The sequence below is a fragment of the Oryza brachyantha genome, chromosome 8 (assembly GCF_000231095.2).
Source record: "Oryza brachyantha chromosome 8, ObraRS2, whole genome shotgun sequence".
Taxonomy (NCBI): domain Eukaryota; kingdom Viridiplantae; phylum Streptophyta; class Magnoliopsida; order Poales; family Poaceae; genus Oryza; species Oryza brachyantha.
Genome location: NC_023170.2, coordinates 17,141,214 through 17,166,579, shown reverse-complemented (window position 1 = coordinate 17,166,579; position 25,366 = coordinate 17,141,214). Strand labels below are relative to the sequence as shown.

Genomic DNA, 25,366 nt, shown 5'->3' with positions numbered 1-25,366 from the left:
TGCTCAAAAGAACGCCAGCTTACTCCGCCACTGCTCGTCCCGCGCGCGGCGGCTCTGCGGTCTCCGGCCGCCGCTCCTGCTGCTGGCTCGCCTGCTGCGCGTGCCGGTACATCGCCGCCGGCCCCGTGCCGGCACCCCACATCTCGACGTCATCGTCGTCGACGTCGGTGGTCGTCGGGCTGTGGTGGTGGTGGTGGTGCTGCACCGCTCCGGCAACGTTGTGGACAAGGCAGCGCGCCACGGCGCAGATGAGTAGCCTCGCCGCGATGACGACGGCGACGACGATGACCACGGCGAGGAAGTAGTCCAGCGCCGACCGGTGGACGTGCTGGCAGTCGGCGACGCTGATGCAAACCATGATTACAAGAAGGAGAAGCTTATGCTTGCAGAGTACTGTGCGAGAAAGTAGCATTGGCAGTGAGCTGCATGCTCATATATTTTGGTGTGATGAAATGTTTGGGAGAAGATTGGATTCGCTACTTTGCTTGGAGCCGGCAAGAGGATATGGATGTTTGCACATGTACCTTCCTTGGGGCTTTTGGGATCTCGTCGCACTTGAGACAGTGACTGATCAATGGCTTTTCCGAGTGTCTTTCTTGATTCAGGTCAGCTTAAACTTTGATTACAATTGATCGACATAATTTGGCCATTGTAGCGCGCAGCTGATGCATTCAGGCAACTCATATATCATTATCTGCCCTCCTGCAGAACTTTTCGTTGCAGTTCCTTAGAACTGTTACGATGGATGTCTAAATAGTCAATCGATGCTTAGATGCAGGTAGAGCAATCTACGGAGTGGAGGCTGGAGGCAGCTTCACCTCCGGACCTGCAGCAGGTGATGGAGGACGCCGTGTCGTCGTCCTCGTCTCCGGCGGCGACATGACGCTTACAACATGAAGTCGACTCCACCTCATCGGCGTCCGTGCTCTCCCTCGCCACCTTGGATAGCCCCCGCTCGTAAAATCTCTTCGCGTAGATTGCATTACAACTGTCCAGACTCATTCCGGATCCCACACGAGTACTATTTGCCAATCTTCAAATTCCTCACCCATCGCCAAGTACTATTTACGTGCAATCACATTATACCCCTTTGGCTTTTTCAGGCAGCATATATATATATATAAACAAAAATCATTTATGAATATTTTTTATATATACATTATTAGCGATCTAAAAGCCAATTTTGAAAAATAAACTACGATGAAAAAACAATCAACTTAATTAAAGTTTGAAATTTCAAATTTTAACTTATAAGCATCGTATGAAGCAAAAAAAAATGATGATGTAAATCTGAATAAGTGCAGCGTTTTGGATTTTTTTTTTCGTACGCAAGTTATCCACCATTCATTTACACAGAGGCAAAGCCGCCTCGTCATACAAAATGTTAACATCCACAGAGGCACACAAACAGTACCACTTATCCATCTCATTCCTTGGGCATTCAAACTAGTCCTCCAGCAAATGTAAATCCAGCGATATGCGCACGCCATCATTGTACTTTGTCGAATGGAAGAAACTGTCGAAGCTCAACGAATCCCAGGAAAAACAAGTTGTGCATCTGAAGCACCACATAAGCCTTTGGCAGGAAATGCCCAAACACTTGATCCAACTCCATCACTTGTGATAAACTTCGATTGGACGGTCAAAACCAGTAACAGCGCCCACCAGTTTGTCTGTAACCACCTCCACCGACTTGAATCCAATCTGCAAAAGGACCAATGTATGGTGAGGTGAAATTCCGTTGCTGGGGCAAAGAACTAAGCTGTACAATTGGTGGCTACCGTACCTTATCTAGAAGTATCTCTCGGAATTTATCTGGATGTATTAGGATGGTATTGAAGTTCTCTTTGGCCACCTGAAAGATAAACACACAAAAGAGAGAGAGAGAGAGAGAGAGAGAGAGAGATCATAACTTTGATCGATAAAAAGAGGGGGGGAAATCAATGGTCATGGAAGAATCAAATATCTAACGAGGACCAAAATTTCTCCCAGTGTGTTCATTCTAGTATTCTTAAGATTGAAATAAAGGGGGTTAAGAAAGCATGCCCAGCACGAGAACCCCAACACACGACACTAATACCCAGCAATCAATCAAAACCAGAACTGCAACTATGACCTATAGGCAAACTAGTAACATGCTCGTGCATTGCAACGGGTCCATATGATTAAGGATAGGCGCATGGGGTTTTAATCACCCACTTATTTCTGCTTTTTGGGGAGTCAGTGGTTGCATGCGAGAAGGGGGGGAGAACAGACGACTGCACTTTTTAAGTACTAGAGACATGGGGCTAAAAGCAAAAAAACTCTAGCCTTCAAAGACTGATATAGAAACACAAATAGCATTTCAAACTTCAACGCAGTCCAGAAAATAATCAGCTGGTGTCAGTGATCATTCTGGCATTGGAGATAAGGTTACCTCTGAAACCAATCTATTTCTCCTATATGAGGTCCAAGGTTGAGGCTCCATAATAAAAACACCTCCCTGCAAAATAAAAGAAACCAGTGGAGAAATTTCTTAATTATTTTATCATACCATTGACATCCTTATGAGATCACAGGAAACATAAAGACAGAGAGATACCGGTCTTAGAAGACTCCAGATCTTCACAAATAGAGTAATTATGCCATCGTCACCCCAGTTAAGGTGGATCCATTTGGTAACACTCAAACTGCATGACAACAAAAGCATATCAAGATAAGTGCCATGAGATCCAATCTATATGTTGCAATATCGGAATTAATGACTGGTACTAACAACAGCAGAAAAAAAAAAACTTTATTGTAACTTACCAGATGATCGTATCATACTGTTCTGAACTTTTACTCATGCTCTCTACGAAATTCTCACGTCGAAAAGAAACAACTTTGAAAATATCATGATGATGGCAATTAGAAATATGCCCATTTGATGTCTCAGGTTCCACCTTTTCGGGACATCTTTCAGATGGTGAATCTGCTGGCTTATGAACCATGGTGTTTTCTACAGCCACATTATCCAGTCGAGACATCCTTCTTAAATTCCAATTAGCAGTTTCAATCAAACCTAACAGGACAAGATCAGGATCAGTAATAGCTTAACAAAATGAATAACAGTACATTTGTGTAGGGAAGACATCGAGATTAGTTGCCTACAAATAACAGTTCAAGTATGGTTGGTAATATTTACAATACATCAATCAAATAATACACAAGAGGACCATGAAGATACTATAGCTGACATGTACTGCACATATAAATTCACCATCATGCATGCCCACACCTTCGTTGACATCATCTAGTGAAAGTTATCTGCACATCTACATGGAGCCTCACCATTATACATGCTCAAGAGTAAAAGAAAAACCACCACATTTGGCAAACAGCCATACAATTTTGAAGGTGTGGGCATCAGAGGAATTTTATACCTTTCAATAAATATAGCATAACCAAAAATGCCCCCACTGTAACTCACTAGATTCAACCTGCAACCACAAATTGTTGCAAACCTCAAAGCATTGTCTCTCCACACTAGTTATCAAGCAATTAAAAAAACTAGCCTATCGCAGACCAATTACGTGATTCAGTTGTTAACAGAAAAAAAAGTCCAAATAGAAATTGCAATTAAGAGCATATCTGGTCTATATAACAGGAAAACCACACAATAAAAAGTAGCCAAGAAACATTTACATTAACCTGGAAGTTATATTGCTGGTATAGTGCATTTAAGTATTTATAGCACCAAAACATGCAATCAGAAAACATAAGTTCATTAGAGTTTAGAATAATCAAACCTGAGTCAATATCAACTCCAAGAATGCTTTGGCATTTAAATTTCACCGCTGCATAAGGTTCACAAATAAAAATGAGAAACCATGCTAGTAAAAAAAATTAAAAGCATAGAATTATATAAAGAATCTTAAAGTAACATATCAATAGGTCAAAAAATATATCTAGTAAATACTGTCTCTGTTAACATTGAAAAAAGAATTCTCTATTCTATTTATAAGAGGTACATCAATGAAAATGTAACAGTACAATCATACAATTCTGATAGCTAGAACCAAAACAGAACATGAACTTGCCTTTGTGGAATATTAGATAGATCATTCTTTTAGCAAACGATCTGGACTATCATCAACAAAATAAAATAGAATGTAAATACTGCACCCAGAAGATTACCTAGACCAATCGTTACCAAACCCTGGTTGCACCCAATATCAAGACAATCCTTGCTTTTGAACCACTCTCTCTTGAATATCTTAAGACGAGGATCTTCACCAACATTACGGTCGATCTGTATAACAGTAGAAGAAAAAAATGGCAGTCAGCTAATAGAGGCTTAAGAATCACAAAGCAGAACTTATTGGATAAGAATAATGCAAGGATTGCAGTATCTGACCAGTATCTGACCATCAAATGGGTTCATATTGTACTAACTACTAAGAGAACTTCACATGCAGCTGTGAAAGTAGAATGCCTAATAAACCCTTCCTCCCTCCTCGTCAGACGAAATCTACAGCGTACTTTGCCATGGGTAAATATTATGTAAACAATGAGTTAACTAGGCTCCATGCTACTTCACACCTTCCTTCACCACCAGGCATACAATAAATACACAGAGTATGGGAACACTTGTAGTTAACAATCATCTGTTTTTACTAGATGTGCAGTCAAAGTAAATAAGACAACATTGTTTTCCTAAAATACTGAAAATTTTGTTGCCAACTTGCATATCCAACATAATTATGCTGATAAATAAACTAAATTCTGAGCTAAGTAAAGAGAATAAAAACAGCATTTTAATATCTAAATACTCCCAACAATTAGTACCTTGTACTATATACTGGTGTACTACAAAATGCAATCAAACAAATCAGAAATGATACTGCCAGTGCCATCTGCACTTAAATAAAATCCCCTCTCAGTAGTTTGACCAGAACAATTCCCCTTTCAGCAGTTTGACAAGCACAGTTTCCTGTAACTACACGCTCCTAAAGTAAATGAAAGGCGCATATCAATGCCGCAACCTATCAATCAGAACAATCTCGTCAGCTAGCCAAGCCAACATGCCAAGAAAGGGTTCCAACGGATCGTGCCAATCTCATGAGCCATCCCAATCGCACAAACACCGCACCTCACCAGTGAGGCATTCGATCGAACAGTCGGTGCTCATACAGAGAGCACGATCTGCGCGCCCCAAGACCAAGAGAACCGACAGGGGAAGGGAGCGTCTTCACTCACTCGGTAGCCGTAGTAATTCCTGTAGTTTCCGTAGATGAACACCTCCTTCCTCTTCCGCTTCGGCCCCCGACCTCCATCACCGCCGCCGCCACCTCCTCCTCCTCCTCTCCCTTCCCCCCGCCAGTTGCTTTGTTTGCTCTTCGCCTCCCATTTCCCACCCTTCCCCGCGGACTGCGGCGGCGCCGCGTCGTCCGGCGCGGTGGCGGTGGGCATGCTCGGAGAACGGACGCCTCCCTCCGCCGCCGCCGTGCCGCTCGCCGGAAAATGAAACGAGGGGAAGGGGAACAGCGGGCGGCGGGAGACAGAAGGGAACGAAACCCTTGCGGCGCCGACTTAATAAGAATTACAATTACAAGGACTATTATGTAAATTTCCCCATGTTAGTTAGGTTGGGAAGGTGGGCTGATCTGACGGGTCGGCCCATGTGTGTGAGCCCACAAGTGTTGCAAACGTTGTGATCCAAGGGCCGAGGACCATAGGTCCCCGTGCACTTTTGCCTGCAAGTCACAGCCCTTGCTCTTTGCCACATTGGCATTCTGGTGAACTTAAATCGTCATTGCTCGTCTCTCCAGCTCTAATTCAAGTTATTGGCTCTTTTCCAAACGACCTCCTTGTCCTCTGCCTTTTCGTGTCGGTTGTTCCAATCTCATATAATGGCCTATCTCAACTAAAGGAGAGAGAGGAAGGAGGAATAAGAAAGGAAGAGAGGTTAACATGTGGGCCTCACCCTATGACTGACATGTAGGTCCTCGTAGATTCTTTTTATTTTTTTAGATAGAAACTTCACTAATATATAGATACATTGAGTTTTTTTATTGGTTTGATGACTAATTACATAAAGCATCATGTAGGATAAATATCAAGTCAACATATCATATAAGCAACACATCAGCTAAAACCAACATATCATATATCTAACGAAGAAACTATACAACATCTTTTTTCGATTGTTATTTTGCTAAATTCCTATGGAGAGTCGTTAACATATCTTTTGGGTTGAATATACCAACAAGTTTTACTCATATAGGTGGAGGATGATTGAATGGAGTTCAATCAAAGATTAAAAAACAATTCGAGTAGGGGCATCTGTTTTATGTTGGGCTCTATGGTTGAGTAGAAATGATATGGTTTTTGATAAATCTCCATCTAAAACATATATGCAGGTATTATTCAGGGCAACATATTGGTGTCGGTTTTGGACGCAACTACAAACTCACAAAAGTTTGACGATACCAAGGAGTTGATCTACGATGCATGCCGGAAGCTTGAATCTACCATTATGCAAATCTTTGTGAATTTTGGCTGGAGATTTAGCAACAGGATTTCTTCTTGATTTGTTATTCTCTGGTTTGTTTATGTTTAGAGTCCATTGTCTACAGATTTGATCAATCTGGTGTTGCTCTAATGTGTGAACCTCGGACTGTAATAAGTGGCTGTAGCTTTTTTTGAAGTCAAAGCCTGATTATCCATCATTAAAAAAATTAACTTTATGTATTAAGGAAAAAGTTTACCTTTGACTCCCTAAGCTATAGGACTTGCCTGCTTCGCAGCTTGATACCGGGATGGGTGATGGACACAAGGTGATGAAGAATGAACGGAGGAAACGATGAGCGAGGAAAGAGGAATAGATGTCTAGGAGAGGAAATTTATGGTATAGGTTTTGGACTTGGCTGCTAGCATTGTAGGTCGTCGTGGCTTTGGCCTGGTAGCTCTAGGTCTCGTTAGGTTCATCTAGAGGCACACTAGGTTAGGGAATTTATGGTCCAAGAGTGTGGCCTGAAGTGCTGAGGCCACTGATTAGGGCTCTAAGGTATGATCATAAATAAACATAAAAATACATACATAAGTAAAAATATTTTAAATACGTGTCTAGATTAGATTCATTAATTCTAGATCAAGGAAATATGATGATGATCCTCAGTAAAGGAGCAATGAATGAAGATGACAGGTGTTGATAAGAATTTTGAATGCGAATTATTCGATGGAACAAGTAATATTATAAATAATATGGAAATATTTATATTTTGATATAAGCTTTATGTAAAAAATACAGTGGGTATAAGGATCTAGTAGAAAGGGTCGTCAATGCATCTTAATACAAGTAAATCAATTTTTCAGTTTTTACCTATAATATTTAACTCATTATCTTATTAAAAAATTTATGATTAATATTTTTATTTCTATTAGATGATAGAACATGAATAGTAATTTACGCTTGACTAATTTTTTAAAATATTTTTTAAAAAATTAAATAAGACAAATGATCAAACGTTTAGCATGAAAATCAAACAATTAATTTATTTTGGGACAGACAGGGTAGCTGGCAGCTGGCAATTTGGCATGCAGCATTTTGGAGTGGCACAGGCGCACAGCCTTGTTATGTGTACTCCAGTAGTTAGTAGAGTGGTACGTAGCGTAGAGCAAGCTGTCGCACAGCGTAGAGGGTAGCGTACGTACGTAAGAGTGCAGCGGCACATCCTCCGATTCACACGTTTTACACCGTACAACCTGTTCCCACCTCCCTCCCCCGCCTTAAATACACCGCGCTCTCGCCGCATGCACAATTCCACGCCACGCACCCGCGCGACGCCACACGGCTCGTCTCTGCCTGCGCCCGCGCGCGTGCGCCGGCGAGGTCGTCGGCCGGCCCACCCAATGGGGGGGTGCTACTCCGCCTACGCCTCCTCCCGCAAGCTGCGCGGCAGGATCTCGCTCGTCCTCCCCGACCCGGCCCCCGACGCCGACGCCGCCCCCGCCTCCTCCAACTCCCCGCGCAAGGACGGCGGGGATGCCGTCGTCGTTGATGTCGACGGCCCCCCCGCCATCGCGCCGACGACGGCGGAGGAGTTCGCGCGGCGGTACGTGCTGGGGAAGGAGCTGGGGCGCGGGGAGTTCGGGGTGACGCGGCGGTGCAGGGACGCCGCCACCGGGGAGGCGCTCGCGTGCAAGACGATCCGCCGGCACAGGCGCCGGGCGCCGCCGCGGATCAGCGCCGGCGGGGCGGCGGCCGCGGCCAGGGCGGCGGCGGCGCACGCGGAGGACGTGCGGAGGGAGGTGGCCATCATGCGCCGCATGTCGTCGTCCTCCTCCTCGGCGGCGCGCGGCGGCGCGCCAGCCGTGGTGCGGCTCCGCGAGGCCTGCGAGGACCCCGACGGCGCCGTCCACCTCGTCATGGAGCTCTGCGAGGGCGGCGAGCTCTTCGACCGGATCGTCGCGCGCGGCCACTACTCCGAGCGCGCCGCCGCCAACATCTTCCGCACCATCGTCGACGTCGTCCAGGTAATCACGGCACGACCCAACCATGCAAGAACACATCTTCTTCGATGCATGATGCATCAAACAAGTAATCGCAAATCTGTGATCGATCGATGCAGCTGTGCCATTCCAACGGCGTGATCCACCGCGATCTGAAGCCGGAGAACTTCCTCTTCGCCAACAAATCGGAGGACTCCCCTCTCAAGGTCATCGACTTCGGCCTCTCGGTCTTCTTCAAGCCAGGCACGAACACGACACGGCAGCAACAAAAGCCTCATCTTTCATCTTAAAATCAGTCGAATCCGCCATGATTCTGAGCTCACATCATCTGATCATATCTCGAATCAATGTGCATGCAGGCGATCGGTTCACGGAGGTGGTAGGGAGCGCGTACTACATGGCGCCGGAGGTGCTGCGGCGGAGCTACGGGCCGGAGGTGGACGTGTGGAGCGCCGGCGTCATCCTCTACATCCTCCTCTGCGGCGTCCCTCCGTTCTGGGGAGGTTCGTGACGACGACGACGACGCAAATCATCTCCCTTGTCGATCTCGCCATGATCAATCACTGTGATTGCAATCCTGTCTGAATTGCGCATTTGTAATCTTGTCTGAATGTGCAGACAACGACGAGAAGATCGCGCAGTCGATCCTCCGCGGCGGCATCGACTTCGGGAGGGAACCATGGCCGAGGGTCTCCGCCAACGCCAAGGATCTTGTCAGGAGGATGCTTGATCCTAACCCCTCCACCCGCCTGACGGCGAAACAAGTTCTTGGTAAACAGCTCGATCAAACTGTCTCGGTGATTGATTCAGAGCTCAATGGACATTGACAAGATTGTATTTTTATTTTCTTTCTCTTGTCTTGAAACAGAGCATCCATGGCTGAAGAACGCGGACACGGCGCCGAACGTGTCGCTGGGAGACGCCGTGCGGGCCAGGCTGCAGCAGTTCTCCGCCATGAACAAGTTCAAGAAGAAGGCTCTGGGAGTAAGTCGTCGAACTGCCCTTGTTCTTTGTCCGTGTCGCAATGGTTGCCAAACCCGGGGGAGCTAACGGCCGCCGGTGCAGGTGGTGGCGAGGAAGATGCCGGTGGAGGAGCTGGACAAGTACGTGCAGATGTTCCACCTGATGGACAAGGACAAGAACGGGCACCTGTCGCTGGAGGAGCTCATGGACGGCCTCCACATCAACGGCGAGCCCGTGCCGGAGTCCGAGATCAGGATGCTGCTCGACGCCGTGAGTTCCTCTGACGAATCGACCTCGAAACACCAATCAATCAATCAAGCAGGCAATGAGCTGATGATGATGGCGATGCAGGCGGACACGGACGGGAACGGGATGCTGGACTGCGACGAGTTCGTGACGGTGTCGCTGCACCTGAAGAAGATGACGAACGACGAGTACCTGGCGGCGGCGTTCGACCACTTCGACAAGGACGGCAGCGGGTTCATCGAGGTGGAGGAGCTGCGGGAGGAGCTGGGGCCCAATGAGCAGGCCATCCTGGAGATCATCCGCGACGTCGACACCGACAACGACGGCCGCATCAGCTACCAGGAGTTCGAGCTCATGATGAAGGCCGGCGCCGACTGGCGGAACGGCTCCAGGCGCTTTTCCAGAGCCAATTTCAGCAGCCTCAGCAGGAGACTCTGCAAAGAAAGCCCCTGATCTGATATGATGATATCCATCCAACAAGCCACGACGCACCACACCATTAGCGCTTGCTCTCCATCCAGTATCCATCAGACAAACTAGAAAGAATACAAGACTCAAAACTTAGCAGCAGAGAATGAGGCGAGAATGTACGATGCAATGCGATCTCGGAAGAAGGTGGCTTCTGCGCTTGGATTGTGAATTGAGAAAATGACTGGTTTTGCTGATCTTTTGGTCATGTGAAATTTTGATGCACTGCATAAAACAAATACAATCCTTCAAATATGCAGTAAGAACAGTAATGGCAAGAAAGGGGGGAGATCAAGCAGGAGGTTCAGAAACAACCCTTTCTCCACATAATATATCAACCATAGATTATGAGCTTTGGTAATTTACATGACCGCTCGATAGATAAAACAAAGCTACAGCTACCAACTCCACTTTCACAAGTTGGTCAGTCCAGGGGTAAACGTTGCCCACCACATCATCTCAGGTCATCTTAAGATACGCAATAACACACCTACTACTCCATAACTAATATGTACATAATATATATAGGCTAGACCGAAAGATTACCACATATACCCCCATCAAACTTCCCATCCAGTAGCCGATCCAGCAGCGTTTTTGGAATCTACTACCACGAAGGACCTTCACTCACCTGCACGCCATTGGAACTTGGAAGCTCTTGCTCTTCCTCACCCCATATAATTTAGGAACAGAACTACAATCAACAATGTTCTCATGAGCTTTGTGTAAGCACCCACCACCTCATGAGCTTCGAGCTTTATGAGGGCACTGCCTTCTCAGCCATTTTTCATCTAGTATCTATGCTTATCGCAAACGCTGCATGCATCCACGGAGGGAAGGTTAATAAACGTGCAGCGCTCACAAGGCCAGCCTTCCTCTGAGTTGTCAGAAGATGTCCTAGCAAGAGGCTTCTTTGATTTGCCTTTAGTGCCTGCTTTCTTGGAGGTTGCAGTAGTGGTATTGCTAGATGTGGTACCCTGGGCAGTAGAGTGTACATCCTCCAAGCCAGCCTCTAGTGCTTGGACAAGGTTCTCAAAATAATTCCGAGTTACACTGCAGTGGATACAAAGTGGAGTCAAAATGTCATGAACAAAGCTATTATGACAATAAAGAATTGACAAGGAAGATGCTTTTTCCATGAATACAGCATCCCCAAGCCCTTGTAAGCTGCAATGTAAAAACATTTGTGACATTGCACAACTAATAAAATCAAAAGTTTAGGGTCAATCACCAAGGAAAATAGCTTCAACGTCCATCAGTCTGACCACTTTACATGATGGATTAATGTGTGGGCAAACAGTTCATATTTTTCTCATCTAGCATTTAAACTATGCTATAACTAGTTACATTCATTCAACAAAAAATTTCAAGAATGTTCAAGAATGAAAGCAAAATGCACAAAACTACAAAGCAACATATAGTTTAAACTATTACTAAATGAAACAAAAGAAGTAATTAAGTACAAGAATGCAGTAGGTGAATATGGCTAAACACAAAGTCAAAGGAAACACGATAACTGTGAATTGTGAAATACCTTGTCAGCCCTGCAAGCTTCACTCGGAATTCACCAAAGTCAGCCAATGATGGCGTAGTAGGTTCATTATTCTCAGGTCTCACAGCCGGTGGCAAAAATGCTTGCAGGTCTTTCTCAGCACATTGATGAAGGCGCTCCAAACCAGACTCGGCTTCACCTATAAAATATAAAAGATTATATCACAAAATTTTTGCCAAGCATGTGATAGAACTTAGGATTTTATTTTGAAATGCAACAAACAACTACCTTGCAGGTACTCAAAAAATTCACTCTTGACCTTGTCGTCCAGATAATAGCCATAAGCATATGTCCATTTGAGCACTCGTCTGCATTCAATAATCTGCCATAGAGATCATATAGTGGAGTGGTGCATGAATCAGATGTAGGATAATTTCTATAGTATGGAGTGCCATTTGGGCCATGACAAGGATACGATATCAAACCTGTGACCAAGCTTCAATTATGAACTTCAGTTGGGTCTCTGGTATTCCAAAAACATCTGTTAATTTTGCAAGCTGTAGCACATAGAGGATAAATAGAGTTAGTAGCTACCAAATACATAATACGAATGAATGGAAAACAGAAGAAAATATGTCTTTTACTAGATGCAATGCTCCTAACATGATCCAGAAGCTTACTTGTTCCTTTTCTGCCTTTTGCAGATCTGATTGTGCCTTCTGCCTCGACTGGCAATATAAGTGAATACATCAGCACAGAAACTTTGATATTACAGCTGAAAATTTCCAAGTTAAGAATAGAAGAATGCAGAACATTCATCCTAGACATGCATGATAAATCAGGCAGAGAAAAACATCTGGAACTGTACCTTTTTTGGCAATAATAACAGGTAAGATGATACAAAATAAAAACTAAAAGGAGAATTTATTAGCACTGAAGAGTTTAACTTGGCAGGTATTCCTCCTTTTCGTTTTGACCTTATCTAAATGCATCCATGGATCTATGTATATGTTTTATGTGTGTCTAAATTTATTAGCATCCATATGAATCTAGGAAAAGACAAAACATCTTATAAGATGGAACGGAGATAATACTCAAGAAACATGTGATTCTCAAATAAAGCTGCAACTAGTTGGGCTACATTTGGCAGGTAATGGTTTAAGCCAAAATCAGTATCCTCCCAAGTACATGGACAACACAACACTTCTACTAAGCAAGCCAGATTGCCAGAGTAACTTACGAGTCACAAGAATGATTTATATCTGCAGTTGCAGTTATTGTAGAAAGACAAGAGACGTCAAACTTAAGCATCTTGAACCTACCGTCTGGTTAGATGCCCAACGCTCATAGTAATGCATGTATCTTTCAAGTGAATTTTTGGCTCTTTCCCTCCTTGATTCAGTCTCATCATACTGCGATAGAGGTAATTTAATTTAAGGAAAAAAAACTTAGGATACTATGAATGAACTAATCAAACAAAATGGACTAGAAATTTCTTATGTGAATTCAAGTCTGCCGAAGCAATGACAAAATACAAGAGATGTTTAGAAACTGATCATTTGTATCAAATAAAATTGGCTAGTCTCAAGAGAAAACTTACAACTCCTTCCTTCTTTGCTGATTCATAGCGATTACAAGCATAAAATCCACCAGTTCTCTCCCCATGTTCAGCCCATGAACCCAGACATAACCTGAAATGTTCAAATAAAAACAAATAGAGATGAAAAGCCGTAACGTGAACATATTTTTTCAGGAAGTGTAGGCATTGGACTGTACCAGCAGAACTCAAATTTGCAAGGTGGAGTGCAAGTCATATGCATGCATCCCTGGTTTTTCTCTATTGGTCGTTTGCATTTCGGACAGGGCTTCGAATTAGCCAGTATCCTGAAAAAGATTGCCATCATCATAAACCATCTGACATGATTAAATGATTTGAAGAAACGTAAAGACCTTAAATACATTTGTGTGTTCATAGAATAGAAATGAACTCAAAAGAGTGGACGTAGAATTCTAAGAGCATTATAATAGGCACAAATTCCTTTAATGTTAAACATGAAAAAAAGGTTAAGAAAACATATTGTCCTTAGTTGATACTCCACATTTTCCCAAAAAGAGAATGAATCAATTGATAGAATCAGGTCAATTCCAAGTATCTAGTGTCTGTCAATAATAGTTTATTTTGAGGTTTTAATTTGATAGTGTTGACGTGGCTACATTGCCATAAAACATGCTTTCATTGTAAAATGTTATTAAGACTTGGTGTATCCAAACCTGCAGCCCTGACTCAGCTAAAAGTTAACAGAGTTTTCTTGCATCCTCGAATCGTTCTGCTTCCAGACCACCACCACACTTAAAATGTCCAAAAAATTTGATGTTTCTGATAAAATAACATCTGAATATATGTACACAAATTTAATGCACGATTTTTCCGCCACCTTACTTTTACTCATGACCATGAGGCAATATTGGCATCAAGGTGTAAAAAATAGGTAAATATACAACAGAATGTCTGAAAATATATTTATTTTCTCCACACAAATCAATGAATTCCTTATCTAGACACTATCCAGAAAATGTGATACAGTTTTGAGCCTGAACCATACCAGTTCATATTTTCAGATTCTGCACTATTTTTTAATACCCACTTAGAAACAGTCTCACAGTTCACTGGTCGATGAGCTTCCTCTGTGCACTGCAAACATCAGCCTAGCATTAGTGAAGCTCCACACATTCTACCACTAACACAAACAAAAATAGGATAATAAAGTCATCAGTGAAATGGAACCAGAAATACGAACGTTCCAACAAAAACTGAACTTGCAATTGCATGAAACATCATAGTTCCCGTCACTGACAAATTCCACTGCACATGTACAGTCAGGAGCTGGACACCATTTAGTCTGCAGGAAATGCCATAGGTTATACAAAAGGATAATAGAAGAGTAAAGTCATCATTTCAAAATTGCAGGCAAAATAAACAAGAAAATACAGGTACACGGATCTTTCAAGTGGAGTAATTAGTCAGCTTTTTCAAACAAATTACCTTCTTGCTATCTTCAACATATGCACGCAAGACAAATCGTGCATATCTCACTTTATCATCTTCTTTAGCTAACTTATTAACCATGTCCTGAAGAACCATAGCACCACAAGATGGATCAGGGCATCGCAATGACAAACATCCTGGACCATCACTTATTGCAGCACTAATATAACCTGCAAAGTTCAATGTATATTGTCAGATTTTTTTTCATTATTTTGAGAAAAGAGAAAGGTAAGTGCAAAACAGGAATGGGTATCAGTCCTGTTTAAACACCACCACCTACAAGTTCCAAGATAATGATATGGCTATACATGAGCACTGACAGTGGAACTATGCAAGCTAGCAGTGAAATTGCGAAAGGGAAGCTGTGGACACAAGCATGCAGAGAGAGAGAGACCTTCCCAACATTCATGACAATAAAAATGATCACAACCAGCAGAACTCATCGCATCGGAAGAATACCCTTCAAAACATATTCCACAAGTTAGCTGCAACCAAAACAGCCGTCAGATATAAGAAACAGTGTATATATAGCCACAATCAAAGGTTCAATCAGATATGACATGTGGCCAGCACAACGAATAAGTGAAAACAATATAACGGCAATACAAACCTTGCTAGAGTTAGGAAAATCAATTCCATTTAAAAGTAACCCAACAATATCACGAACTTTTTCTTCATCCGCAAACCATTCATCACTTAACTTGCTGATGTTCCTGAATACAGCACTAATAGAGATTAGCAAAGGACAACACAAACTTGTACCTTTATTTCTAAATTCCAAAAATAGAAAATCAGTTTATTTCAACTATCAATTAGTAGTAAGAAACAATCAATAGCCATGATCAGTGCATGGGCGATTATATGATAATTTTTGGAAAATTATTTTGCAGGTAAATTTGTAGGTTCTATCGGAGACTTCATGGGGACAATTTTTCAAGAAATTATCAAAGGGAAGCTTGCAGACAGCACCTTGAAAAAGGGAACAGAATAAAAAGTAAAGTGCATGGATATGGGCGTAAGGGGAAACTTCAGTAGCACAATAGACCACGTATTACATATATACAATCTCATTTCAGTAAACACCAATAATGATAAAGGAATATTCTATTAATGGCAGTTAACAAACTCACCATTTATAGTGATGAAGAAGAACGCAAGCCTCCTCCCTTCGAATCGATAGTACTGCAGCTACCTTGCTTATATCTTCCTCTTGACGTTCATTTATATCCTTTTCAGTTAATACAATGTACCTCTGTCCACAGTACCAAACATGGACAAAGTTTTAGAAAAACTCAAGGATATCCAGTGAAACAAGATGCCAAGAAGTTCAAATCACCATGAATGAAATCAAAAGAACACAGTATCAACTTGTAAATCATCAAATGAAAGCACACAAAGTTCTAATAAAAAACATTATCTTTCTATCATGATGAATGTGATTAATTATCTTCCTTTTAACCTCTCTGTTTACGGTACCAAACTAGCAACGTCTATAATGGTTAACATGGATCATGATTTGGTTATGCATGTTGGTGCCAAAGTGTGAATCGTGGCTGGATCAGCACAATTCAAAGCCCATGAGAAGGAATATATCACTAATCCAGGAGTTCCACCACAAAGACTAAAGAGTGTCAACACTTCATACTAAGAATCAACAGGCTGTGACAAAATTCTCTACCGCTTTACTCTTTACGCGTAAAACTGCACTCCCTAATCAATATTCACCAAGTATAGCATCAATGTTGAGCAGATAACAATCCAAGTATATTAGCACTGATGTAAATATCAAATTGCAGCAGAATGCTAACAGGTAAAAAACAGCCAAAGGCTGTCCTAGCAAAAGGCGGCTGATAGAACACAATCTAGGCATCAAAGCAGGCCACATCAACTGCTGCACAGAAGGGAACATAGCAAGCACCCTGGACCATAAATCTTATCAACCGATTTCACGGTTGGCTATCGGGTAAATCGCAGGCGAGATCACCAAAAAAAAAAGCCATTTCACACCGCTGCATCAATCAAATATTAAGAAGTAACGCAATAGTTCATCCGCATCCCCGTTTTTTAGACTGTTTCACTCCTCCTTATCTTAGACCCCCTACAAATCTCATGAGCACAAAGCACCACCCGATCCGCCTCCGGCCATCATCCCGACCAAAAAGCCTCACCTGCTCGCGGCGTGAGACCACCTCGTCGCTCCCCTCGGCCTCGCGGCCCTCGTAGTCGCCGCCCACCAGCTCCTCGTCACTATCCCCCTCCCCATCCCCCTCGCCGCCCTCGCTCCCATCACCGCCCTCCTCCCCCTCCTCCTCCTCCTCCTCCTCCTCCTCGTCGGCCTCACCCATATCGCTGTAGTCGTAATAGTCCTCGTCGTCCAGCATCTCCTCGTCGCTCGACATCGGCATCTCGGCATCGGAGTCCATCGATCGGCGAGCCGGGCGATCGGACGGATTCGTCCGGAGGAGGCGGGGGTGCGGTGGGGGCTAGGGTTCCGGCGAGGTGAGGCGAGCCGCGGGGCGGGGAATTGGGGGGGATTTGGACGGGGGGAGCTTGCGTGGGCGAGTCGGAATCCCACCGGATTTAGTTCTTTTTATATGTGCTAGCGGTACACTTTCCTTCCTGTGTGAACTGTGCGGCTTAAGAGGGTGATTTGGAGTGTAATAATAGTCGAAATTATGAGAGGTTGGAACTTGGGAGAATCGCAAAAGGTTGCCTTTCTTCTACTTTGCTATTGGTATAAACATATACTTTTCTTTTACAAATTTACTTTTTTCTTTTTCACCTATAGAAATGGGAAAGGGATAGGTTAACTCTCCCTTTTCATACAATATACGGAATAGACTAGTAGGCATGTGTGTTGAATGACTTTCTAAAATCAATGTTGTCTATGTTCCATTCGACACAAGGAACTAATACATTGAGTTTTTACTCTAATTAGCATACATCTCTGGATCCTAAATTCACGCTGAAAGTTTGTATGTTGAATTAAAGGGGTTTAAAATTTTATATTCATCATAAAATACTAGTAATTTACCTAATTATATAATTGTTGATCCAGATCCATGGATTTATGCGGTAATACTCAACACCAATAAATCTCATATACGAAGATGTATAAGAGATGGACTTATTCTCTAGATGAATCGAAAAGTAGGATTTGAGCAAAGTTTTGGTGGAACAAACCTATCAAGGATATGGAACTGACAATCCAGAAAATACAAGCTTTTGTAATCTAAAATTCCACATTGATAAATAAAAAGGTAGTAAAATTGAGAGAATTTATTAAAGTACCTCAATAATATGTACAATTATGTAGAAGAAGTTGGCTTTGCACCATCGGCCAACCCCAGAAAAGGGGATTTGATGCCTTTGTTTGACTTATGTTTTGGATCGCCAAATTCACTTATATCTCCAACAATCTCTAGAACCTACATGTTTAGATAAGGTTTCAAGTTTGAGGTGCAATTGTGGAAGGAAATCAGGAGTGGCTAGGTATCAAATAAGGGAAGAAAACTATGAAAGTGATACCATCGTACTCATAAGATTGAAGGAGAAAAATGGTCGTTAGCAGCTATGGTAGAAAAGAAAGTAGCATCTAGTAGACATAGTCGGTGCCGCGGTGGTAGAGTATCCAATGTCGGTCACTGGAGAACTGGAGATGGGGAAGAAAGTCACATGGAGTATTAGGCCATCCATGGAGTTGATGATGAGTGGGTTGGTGAGGCGGAGGATTCGATGTAACAGGGTTGACGGAGGGAGATGGGGGATGGGTGAGTGGGTGGGATGGATGCTAGAGAAAGAGGTATAGGCTTGGCAACGGCGCAGAGCGGGACTAGGGATGGCAAGAACGGTCCTAGCCCCGAACTCGAATTCAAGGGGAATGTGCTCCTTGGCCCCGTCCCTAGCGGATCCCTAGCCCCGAACGGGCCCCGTTGTCCCCAAAACGTCGGCGCGTGTGCGGGTAGCGAGGCGTCGCACATGGACGGCTAATGACGATTTTTTAATTTCGGGGCCCACGGGTGAATTTTCTTTCCTGCCCCCGTCCTCGAAAATTTTGGTGCCCCGACCCCAAATCCCGCGCGGGGGCAATTTCGACCCTGCCCACGGCCCCGTTGGGTCCTCGCCGGCCCTCGCTCCGATATGGATTTTGCCAACACTAAAGAGGTATAGGGTTTGTTTGTATGCGGCAGTTTTGATTAATTTGGAGAAGAGAACATGTTAGTGTGTATGTATATACCCACCCATAAAAAATATAAAGACATCCTTGTTTTTTTTCATAAAGTTAGCATTCATAATATTTGACTAATAATTAAACGAACAATATGTATATTTAGCGTTGCATGTGGCATCATCAGATTCGTATTTGAAATTATGTATATAATATTAATTTCATAGTTGTTGATAATACATGTGAAAGTAATTAACGGTCAAAGTAGACTATCAAAGACCGTGTCAATAACACACATGCTTCTATTTTGTACACAAAGCATTTCCTTACATTTTCAATTTTTTTGGAATGAATTTACTTCGATGGTGCAGGTCCCATCTATTGTAGTAATTAGTTTAGTTGACCTCTATTAAGAGAAAATTTGGAATAGAACTAAACTTTGAAAAATGTAATTTAATTGGTTATAGTATTTATGGTAGTTTGGAATAGCATTTATGCTAGGTAGGTTGGGGTTAGTAACATTTATGGTAGTTTGGAAAGGCAGCACTTCCATCGAGAATGAGGTTATCATTAAAACTCTTCTAGTGCCTCATAACTCACCCTACGTATTACTAAAGACAACCAGACATAAATTTGTTTGTAACCGAGAGGCTCATCTTTCGGCTTGTCTGGAGAAAATACCAAACGACATATTCGTAAACAAAAAAAAATTGTGAATAAAACATTTATATATATATATATATATATTTTTAGCGATCTAAAAGCAAGACTAAAAAATAAACTATGATAAAAAAACTCCAAGATCAACTCTAAATATCAGGTTGAAAATGTAAATTTTGACTTATAAATATAAACAAAAACGAAAAGATAAAGGTGTGAGAAATTTAAATATACTTGTTGAAATGGAGCATGTGAGCATGTATACTATACAAAACAATACTATTGTATTGAAAATAAGAAATATTTCACCGTTCAAAACGACGCTGTAGCCGGAATACTGATGATTTGGGCTCCCATCAATGTTTACATTTTTATAATTTGGTTGAAACATGCATTTTTTCTTTTTGAACAAAAGTACTGATTTTATACTGAGATACCATGTTACATATAATATACCATATTCGTTGTATGTTCTTCTCTTTTCTTTTAATAAAGTCTGATGCTGAGTTGCCTCCACGTGCAAAGTACTCTTCTAAGAGAAGTTCAAGTGTTAATTTCAGCCCCAATTGCAGCCACGTAAATCCGAAAGACCTCTCGATGTTTGAAATGCATCCGAGTTATGGGAATTCCAAGAGGTTATGAATAAGATATATTGTTTTATTATGAATGGTTAATGCTGAATTTGTTGCGTAGGTCCTCGAGATTCTTTGGTGTAATTTATGCGTCATTGTAAGTATGAACATAGCGACATATGACCAAACTTTTATTAATCAACGTCTACGTTAAGGCTTTCCATGCAAAAACGATGCTTTTGTGTGTTTCTTTTTTCACTTTTGATATGAAAAACGTCGATGCCTTCACCTTTCGCTGGCAGAAGCTTGTATAATCATGAACCTCAAGTACAGGCAAATGCAATCGCCATGTCCCTCGAAAAGGCAACAATGGTCGGTGTTTATTAGAATCAATCATATGTACGACAGTGTGACATGCGTTTCACGACGCATAACGTGGTGTTTAGAAAATAGGGACTTATTTTTGGTCTATGTCATATCGGATGTTTAACACTAATTTTAAAGTATTAAACATAGAATAATTATAAAATACATTCCATAACCATAGACTAATTAATTTTTTAAGTCTAATTAAGCCATGATCAGCAAATATTTACTGTAGCATCACATTCGCTAATCATGGACTAATTAAACTTAATAGATTCGTCTCGCGAAATAATCTAAAGTATGAGATGAGTTTTATTAATAGTCTATATTTAATACTTTTAATTAGTGTCCAACTATTCGATGTGACAAGGACTTAAAAAAATCACGGAGAAACAAACACCCCTTATACATGATCTGACACCAATTTCTGATTGTCTGTCACTGTCATGCTTATGCATGCACCAACATCAGGTGTGAAGCAAGCCATCATCAGCCTATCTCAATCAGGTCAGGCATAAACTGGTTACCAGGTGGCTACTTGTTCTTCAAACAATGTCCATAGATTCACAATGTAGGTGATCGTGATCAGTGAAAGCTCCAGTTTGCGATGAAGAGGAAAAAATGAAAACAGAGATTGAAGCTGATTGAAATGTCACAGTGGATACAGGAAAAAGTGATACAGAAAACTCCCCTATTTATTTGGATCAATGTAGGTTTCTAACTTACTACAAGATATTGTAATCTCTACAATACAATGAGCTAACCAGGAATAGTGTTCTCAAGAGTTTCTATTGGTGTTTTACATTGATGCGGCTTGCTCACAACTCTCAGTGTCTGCAGCTGCGGTTGCTGCCCCATCACCAAAGCTTGGAGCCTTGGGAATTAGACCAAGGATCTTGAACATCGCCTGGTCTGCATCAAAGTCGTTGTTCGCAGTTGTTAGAAGTTTCTCACCAGCGAAGATGGAGTTGGCCCCAGCTAGGAAGCAGAGCGCTTGTTCTGGCATGGAGAAACGCACTCGTCCTGCTGAAAGCCTTACCATTGCCTTCGGCATCACAATTCGAGCAGTGGCAATCATGCGGATCATTTCCCAGATCTCTACAGGCTGAAGTTGAAATGCAAGTTAGCAAAATGGATACAGAAGTATCAATATACAATCTTATAGCAACGTTCAATAGTCTGAAAAGTTTACATGATTAAGTTATCCAGGTTGTGCTTGAGCTTTTAAAGAATTTTATAGTATAACATGATGCTTGATGCAAGTATCTAATCTACAAGAAATATTCAACAGTATGGAATACCTTCTGATCCTGAAGGGGAGTGCCTTTGACAGCAACCAATGCATTAATAGGAACGCTCTCTGGGTGTGCAGGCAAAGTGGCAAGTGTATGCAACAATCCTACACGGTCCTCCTCTGCCTCTCCAAGACCAATAATTCCACCTGCACACATACACATAGTACTTCAGATTATATATTGCAGTCGTTATGTGCAGCCCCTTAGGGTCCATATACAAGCAGCAGCCAGCCTCCCTAGGACCAGTGAAATTGCACATCAACAAAACCCACATGGTTACTATTCACAGCAGTTGTTTACATTGGAGACAAGATTGGATACAATTTCGTTAGGAGTCAAGTTTTATTCTCACCCTTTGTTCCCTCCCCTTGTGGTGCCATCGTGCCTAGGGAGGACACCTCAACTAGGACTCAGGTCCCTTGTCCTAAACATGCTCATTACATGCATAAAGCAACAGGGATAAACTACAAGAGGAATGCATGTATTACTGGATATTCACCTGAGCATATGCTTATTCCAGCTTCACGGACATGCTCAAGAGTCTGCAGTCTATCATCATACGATCTCGTGGTAATAATATTGGGGTAATATTCTCTTGATGTATCTAAGTTATGATTATATGCTGTCAGCCCAGCCTTTTTGAGTTCTTCAGCTTGTTGCTTCTCTAGCATGCCGAGGGTGCAACAGACCTCCATGCCCATACCTCTGCAGAGATTTATCCAAAGCATGGTTAAATGAAGTCAAGATATAATGATAAAGCAAGAAAATTACCTTTCTGCAAATATCCTAATGTTATGTATGCATCGAATACTTACATCAGTGACCTATATGGCTCGAATGTATGTCTGTTTGTAACTGAATATGCAAGACTAGATATTTTTTCCATTCAAGATTGACAATACTGATTTGTTTGAAAATACAAAATTAGATGAACAAGTTAACGAGAACAGATCAACGGCACGGAAGAGAGCATGCCCATTGGTGCACTGTTATGCAAAGATGTGTCAAGCACTTGAGCACAATAATTCCACTAAGTTATCATCAAAAAAATAATACCTAATTTCCTTGACGTATTCCAGGATCTGGTTAAAATTTGTTTTCCTTCCTATGGTTTCTCTCCATGCTGCTCCCATACAAAAGCGGGTGCTCCCAGCCTCCTTTGCCTGAGAGGGAACATATCAGAAGAAGCAATGTGAAATGATATTACAAACCTAATTTTACAAGCTAAAAGCTGAAGTCCACAGTCAGTAAGAAAGAAGTCATGTTATCAATTGGCAAGAATTTTTTTACATAAAAAAAGATTAGTGACAGAAATGAGCTTGTCACCTCAAGACAAAATGCTACAAAATAGTACCTGTTTTGCTGCTTCTAAGACAGCATCTTTGTTCATTAATTTTTGGGCCTTCAATCCCGTACTGTATCTTGAGGATTGAGGGCAGTATGAACAATCTTCACTGCAGCCACCTGTCTTTATTGAAAGAAGAGTGCATTGTTGTACTTCTCTGAATTTATGGACACTTCTATGGACCTGAGCCTATGAAAAATACAAGCATTATCTAGTTAAGTGAAAATACATTGTAGCTGAGAACTACTTTCCTATTAACTTATGTGAAGGCTGAACAATAGTTCCCCTTCCACTTTGGCTAAAATGGAACAACGAAAAGCTTGGAAATGTGTCTAACAGATAATCAATACAGATGCATTAAGCCTACCAAGATATGCAGTAGATAGAATGCTGACAAGCCATCATGTACCGAGCCAGTCAGATCGTTGCAGTTTTGACATGCGTCATTCATTAGCCATTACTCATGCTAAATTTACAATATCAAGTCGCAACTGTCTGAACCCCTACATGGAAAACCTTAACACCGATTTCCATATTATCTTGAGGTCACTACCTTCGTACTAATACTACAGCTTGACCAGACAAAAGCTTGGCATCTGAAATCCATATATGGGCACACTGTAATTCCTTGATAGGATAGGGATAGTATGCATCATTTCAAGTTTTCTCCAGAACGAACACACAAATTTAAGCACTAGGGATCGTACAAAATCTGCACTGAGGTTTACATCGGTGCAAATAATTGCTAATCCCACTATTCTAAAGTTCTAGTGTGTCATAGTTGATGCAAATCGCTATCATGTGTTGGAACTTTGGTTGCAGATCAATATTATATTTACTACTCAATACTCATCATTCCAGGAAATGCTAGCTGGACATGGACACAAGTCTAACGGATGCTAGCATAATCTAATATATTTAATGGGGAAATAAAAAAAGAGCATCTGCTACTCATCCAAAGATGAGATTTTTATTATGAACTACATCCACCGAAAACCAGGAATCCCACAAGTTAAAAAAAAGTGGCAAGTTGGGGTACTACTATTCCCCTGGCTGCCATATCCATTCTTCACTAGAAAAAGGAGGAGGAGGAGGAGGAGCCTTTTCTCAAGCACGACTAGAAATAAAAGCATCGCATTCGTTGCTCCTCTCACACTCCTCCTAGCAGCAGAGGAAAAAAAACAACTACAGATTGAAGATGGATGCAGCAAAGAGATAAATCTTTGTACGCGTTTCCACGCGAAGCGCGGGAGAGATTCGGGACGCGCACCCCGTGGAAGAGGAGGTCGAGGAGCGGGGAGTCGTAGATGGCCTGGATCTCGGGCCGGCTCCAGTCGTTCCTGGCGCCGTCCCGTATCGCCCGCTCCGCCTCCGCCGCGGCCGGCGACGCCGCCGGGGCCGAGGAGGAGAGCGCCGCGGCGAGCGGGGGGCAGCGGAGGCGGGAGCGGAGGAGGCTGCGGGCGAGCAGCATCATGGCGGCAAGGCAAGGCAAAGCCAAGGCCGGAGCGACAGGAGAACGAAAGGGATAGTGTTCGCTCGCGGTTAGTTTGGCGATACGCTCGAGGGGGGGTTTTGAGATTTCCGCTGCTGCTGGGTGCTTGCTGGGAGGATCACACGACTGGGCTGGGATTCATTTCAAAACATGACTAATCATCATCAGTAAACCAGTGAAAATTGGTCAAACTCATTTTCTTATCTCTGTGGGCTAAAACGACTGCGATTAAAGCTAGTCGTCTTTTCGCTTTACGTTTATAAGTTAAAATTTAATTTTTAGATTTTAATTTTAAAGTTAATTCTGCAGATTTTTAATTGTAGTTTATTTTTCAATATTTAATTTCAAGTGAACAATAACACATATATAAATTTTACTTATAAATTATTTTTTAATCATTAATAAGTTATTTTGTTCATGATCACTTTCAACGAAATAACAAGGCTCGCGATTGATAAGGAGTCGTGAGTTGATGACGAGGAAAGAGACGTGAACATGGGAGTCGGCCGAGTTTGTAGTTGAGCTACCATCCCTTCCATGGACCGAAAATGAGATACTCTGGCTTTGCTTTCCGCTGACACGTGGGCCACATAGTTATCGGGTTCATATGTAAGCCACTAAGTCAGAGAGAAGTTAAGTCAGTGGAACTTTATCCCCATGGACCATGATGGTTTTCCTGTTGGTAGACTATAAGACACCTATAAACATATTTTAAAAAGATAAAAGGAAAGAGAGAAGAAAGTGTGCTACTATTACAGCACAGGCTCCAAGACGCCGT

General features: G+C 42.3%; 4 protein-coding genes across 4 annotated transcripts; 1 reads left to right on the top strand and 3 right to left on the bottom strand.

Moving 5' to 3' along the window:
- Positions 1 to 1,267: 1,267 nt before the first annotated feature.
- On the bottom strand, positions 1,268 to 5,540 carry LOC102716525 (probable RNA methyltransferase At5g51130). The gene is made up of 8 exons (XM_006660279.3): positions 5,221 to 5,540; positions 4,159 to 4,273; positions 3,771 to 3,818; positions 2,791 to 3,043; positions 2,582 to 2,669; positions 2,417 to 2,482; positions 1,787 to 1,855; positions 1,268 to 1,704 (listed from the first exon to the last, which is right to left on the bottom strand). Exons 1-8 carry the CDS (start codon positions 5,431 to 5,433, stop codon positions 1,615 to 1,617), a joined length of 942 nt encoding a protein of 313 aa, XP_006660342.2. The 5' UTR covers positions 5,434 to 5,540; the 3' UTR covers positions 1,268 to 1,614.
- Positions 5,541 to 7,800: 2,260 nt separating this feature from the next.
- Positions 7,801 to 10,351, top strand: LOC102716242 (calcium-dependent protein kinase 21-like). Its single transcript, XM_006660278.3, has 7 exons — positions 7,801 to 8,499; positions 8,595 to 8,718; positions 8,835 to 8,978; positions 9,094 to 9,246; positions 9,344 to 9,459; positions 9,541 to 9,708; positions 9,790 to 10,351. Exons 1-7 carry the CDS (start codon positions 7,876 to 7,878, stop codon positions 10,135 to 10,137), a joined length of 1,677 nt encoding a protein of 558 aa, XP_006660341.2. The 5' UTR covers positions 7,801 to 7,875; the 3' UTR covers positions 10,138 to 10,351.
- A 104-nt stretch (positions 10,352 to 10,455) lies between these two features.
- LOC102707703 (probable E3 ubiquitin-protein ligase ARI8) lies at positions 10,456 to 17,217 on the bottom strand. The gene is made up of 15 exons (XM_006659583.3): positions 16,859 to 17,217; positions 15,821 to 15,942; positions 15,301 to 15,403; positions 15,085 to 15,175; positions 14,688 to 14,860; positions 14,443 to 14,544; positions 14,248 to 14,336; positions 13,421 to 13,528; positions 13,245 to 13,335; positions 12,967 to 13,056; positions 12,325 to 12,372; positions 12,130 to 12,201; positions 11,933 to 12,026; positions 11,687 to 11,843; positions 10,456 to 11,205 (listed from the first exon to the last, which is right to left on the bottom strand). Exons 1-15 carry the CDS (start codon positions 17,111 to 17,113, stop codon positions 10,944 to 10,946), a joined length of 1,857 nt encoding a protein of 618 aa, XP_006659646.1. The 5' UTR covers positions 17,114 to 17,217; the 3' UTR covers positions 10,456 to 10,943.
- A 3,851-nt stretch (positions 17,218 to 21,068) lies between these two features.
- On the bottom strand, positions 21,069 to 24,671 carry LOC102707423 (biotin synthase, mitochondrial). The gene is made up of 6 exons (XM_040527205.1): positions 24,367 to 24,671; positions 23,106 to 23,285; positions 22,808 to 22,914; positions 22,251 to 22,456; positions 21,758 to 21,897; positions 21,069 to 21,561 (listed from the first exon to the last, which is right to left on the bottom strand). The coding sequence occupies exons 1-6, from the start codon at positions 24,568 to 24,570 to the stop codon at positions 21,256 to 21,258; spliced, it is 1,143 nt and encodes a 380-aa protein (XP_040383139.1). The 5' UTR covers positions 24,571 to 24,671; the 3' UTR covers positions 21,069 to 21,255.
- Between the last annotated feature and the right edge of the window lie 695 nt (positions 24,672 to 25,366).

Excerpts from the sequence above, each read along its gene's own strand:
- LOC102707423 (XM_040527205.1), bottom strand. The coding sequence starts at position 24,570 with ATGATGCTGCTCGCCCGCAGCCTCCTCCGCTCCCGCCTCCGCTGCCCC. Across the intron at positions 22,457-22,807 it reads GAATACGTCAAGGAAATTAG|AGGTATGGGCATGGAGGTCT; the intron begins GTATTATTTTTT and ends AAATCTCTGCAG. Across the intron at positions 21,562-21,757 it reads CTCCCCTTCAGGATCAGAAG|CCTGTAGAGATCTGGGAAAT; the intron begins GTATTCCATACT and ends TTTCAACTTCAG.
- LOC102716525 (XM_006660279.3), bottom strand. The coding sequence starts at position 5,433 with ATGCCCACCGCCACCGCGCCGGACGACGCGGCGCCGCCGCAGTCCGCG. Across the intron at positions 3,044-3,770 it reads TGGAGTTGATATTGACTCAG|GTTTGATTGAAACTGCTAAT; the intron begins GTTTGATTATTC and ends TTGTCCTGTTAG. Across the intron at positions 1,705-1,786 it reads GAGAGATACTTCTAGATAAG|ATTGGATTCAAGTCGGTGGA; the intron begins GTACGGTAGCCA and ends GTCCTTTTGCAG.
- LOC102707703 (XM_006659583.3), bottom strand. The coding sequence starts at position 17,113 with ATGGACTCCGATGCCGAGATGCCGATGTCGAGCGACGAGGAGATGCTG. Across the intron at positions 12,202-12,324 it reads AAAAGGCAGAAAAGGAACAA|CTTGCAAAATTAACAGATGT; the intron begins GTAAGCTTCTGG and ends TATGTGCTACAG. Across the intron at positions 12,027-12,129 it reads TAATTGAAGCTTGGTCACAG|ATTATTGAATGCAGACGAGT; the intron begins GTTTGATATCGT and ends TCTCTATGGCAG.
- LOC102716242 (XM_006660278.3), top strand. The coding sequence starts at position 7,876 with ATGGGGGGGTGCTACTCCGCCTACGCCTCCTCCCGCAAGCTGCGCGGC. Across the intron at positions 9,247-9,343 it reads GACGGCGAAACAAGTTCTTG|AGCATCCATGGCTGAAGAAC; the intron begins GTAAACAGCTCG and ends GTCTTGAAACAG. Across the intron at positions 9,709-9,789 it reads TCAGGATGCTGCTCGACGCC|GCGGACACGGACGGGAACGG; the intron begins GTGAGTTCCTCT and ends ATGGCGATGCAG.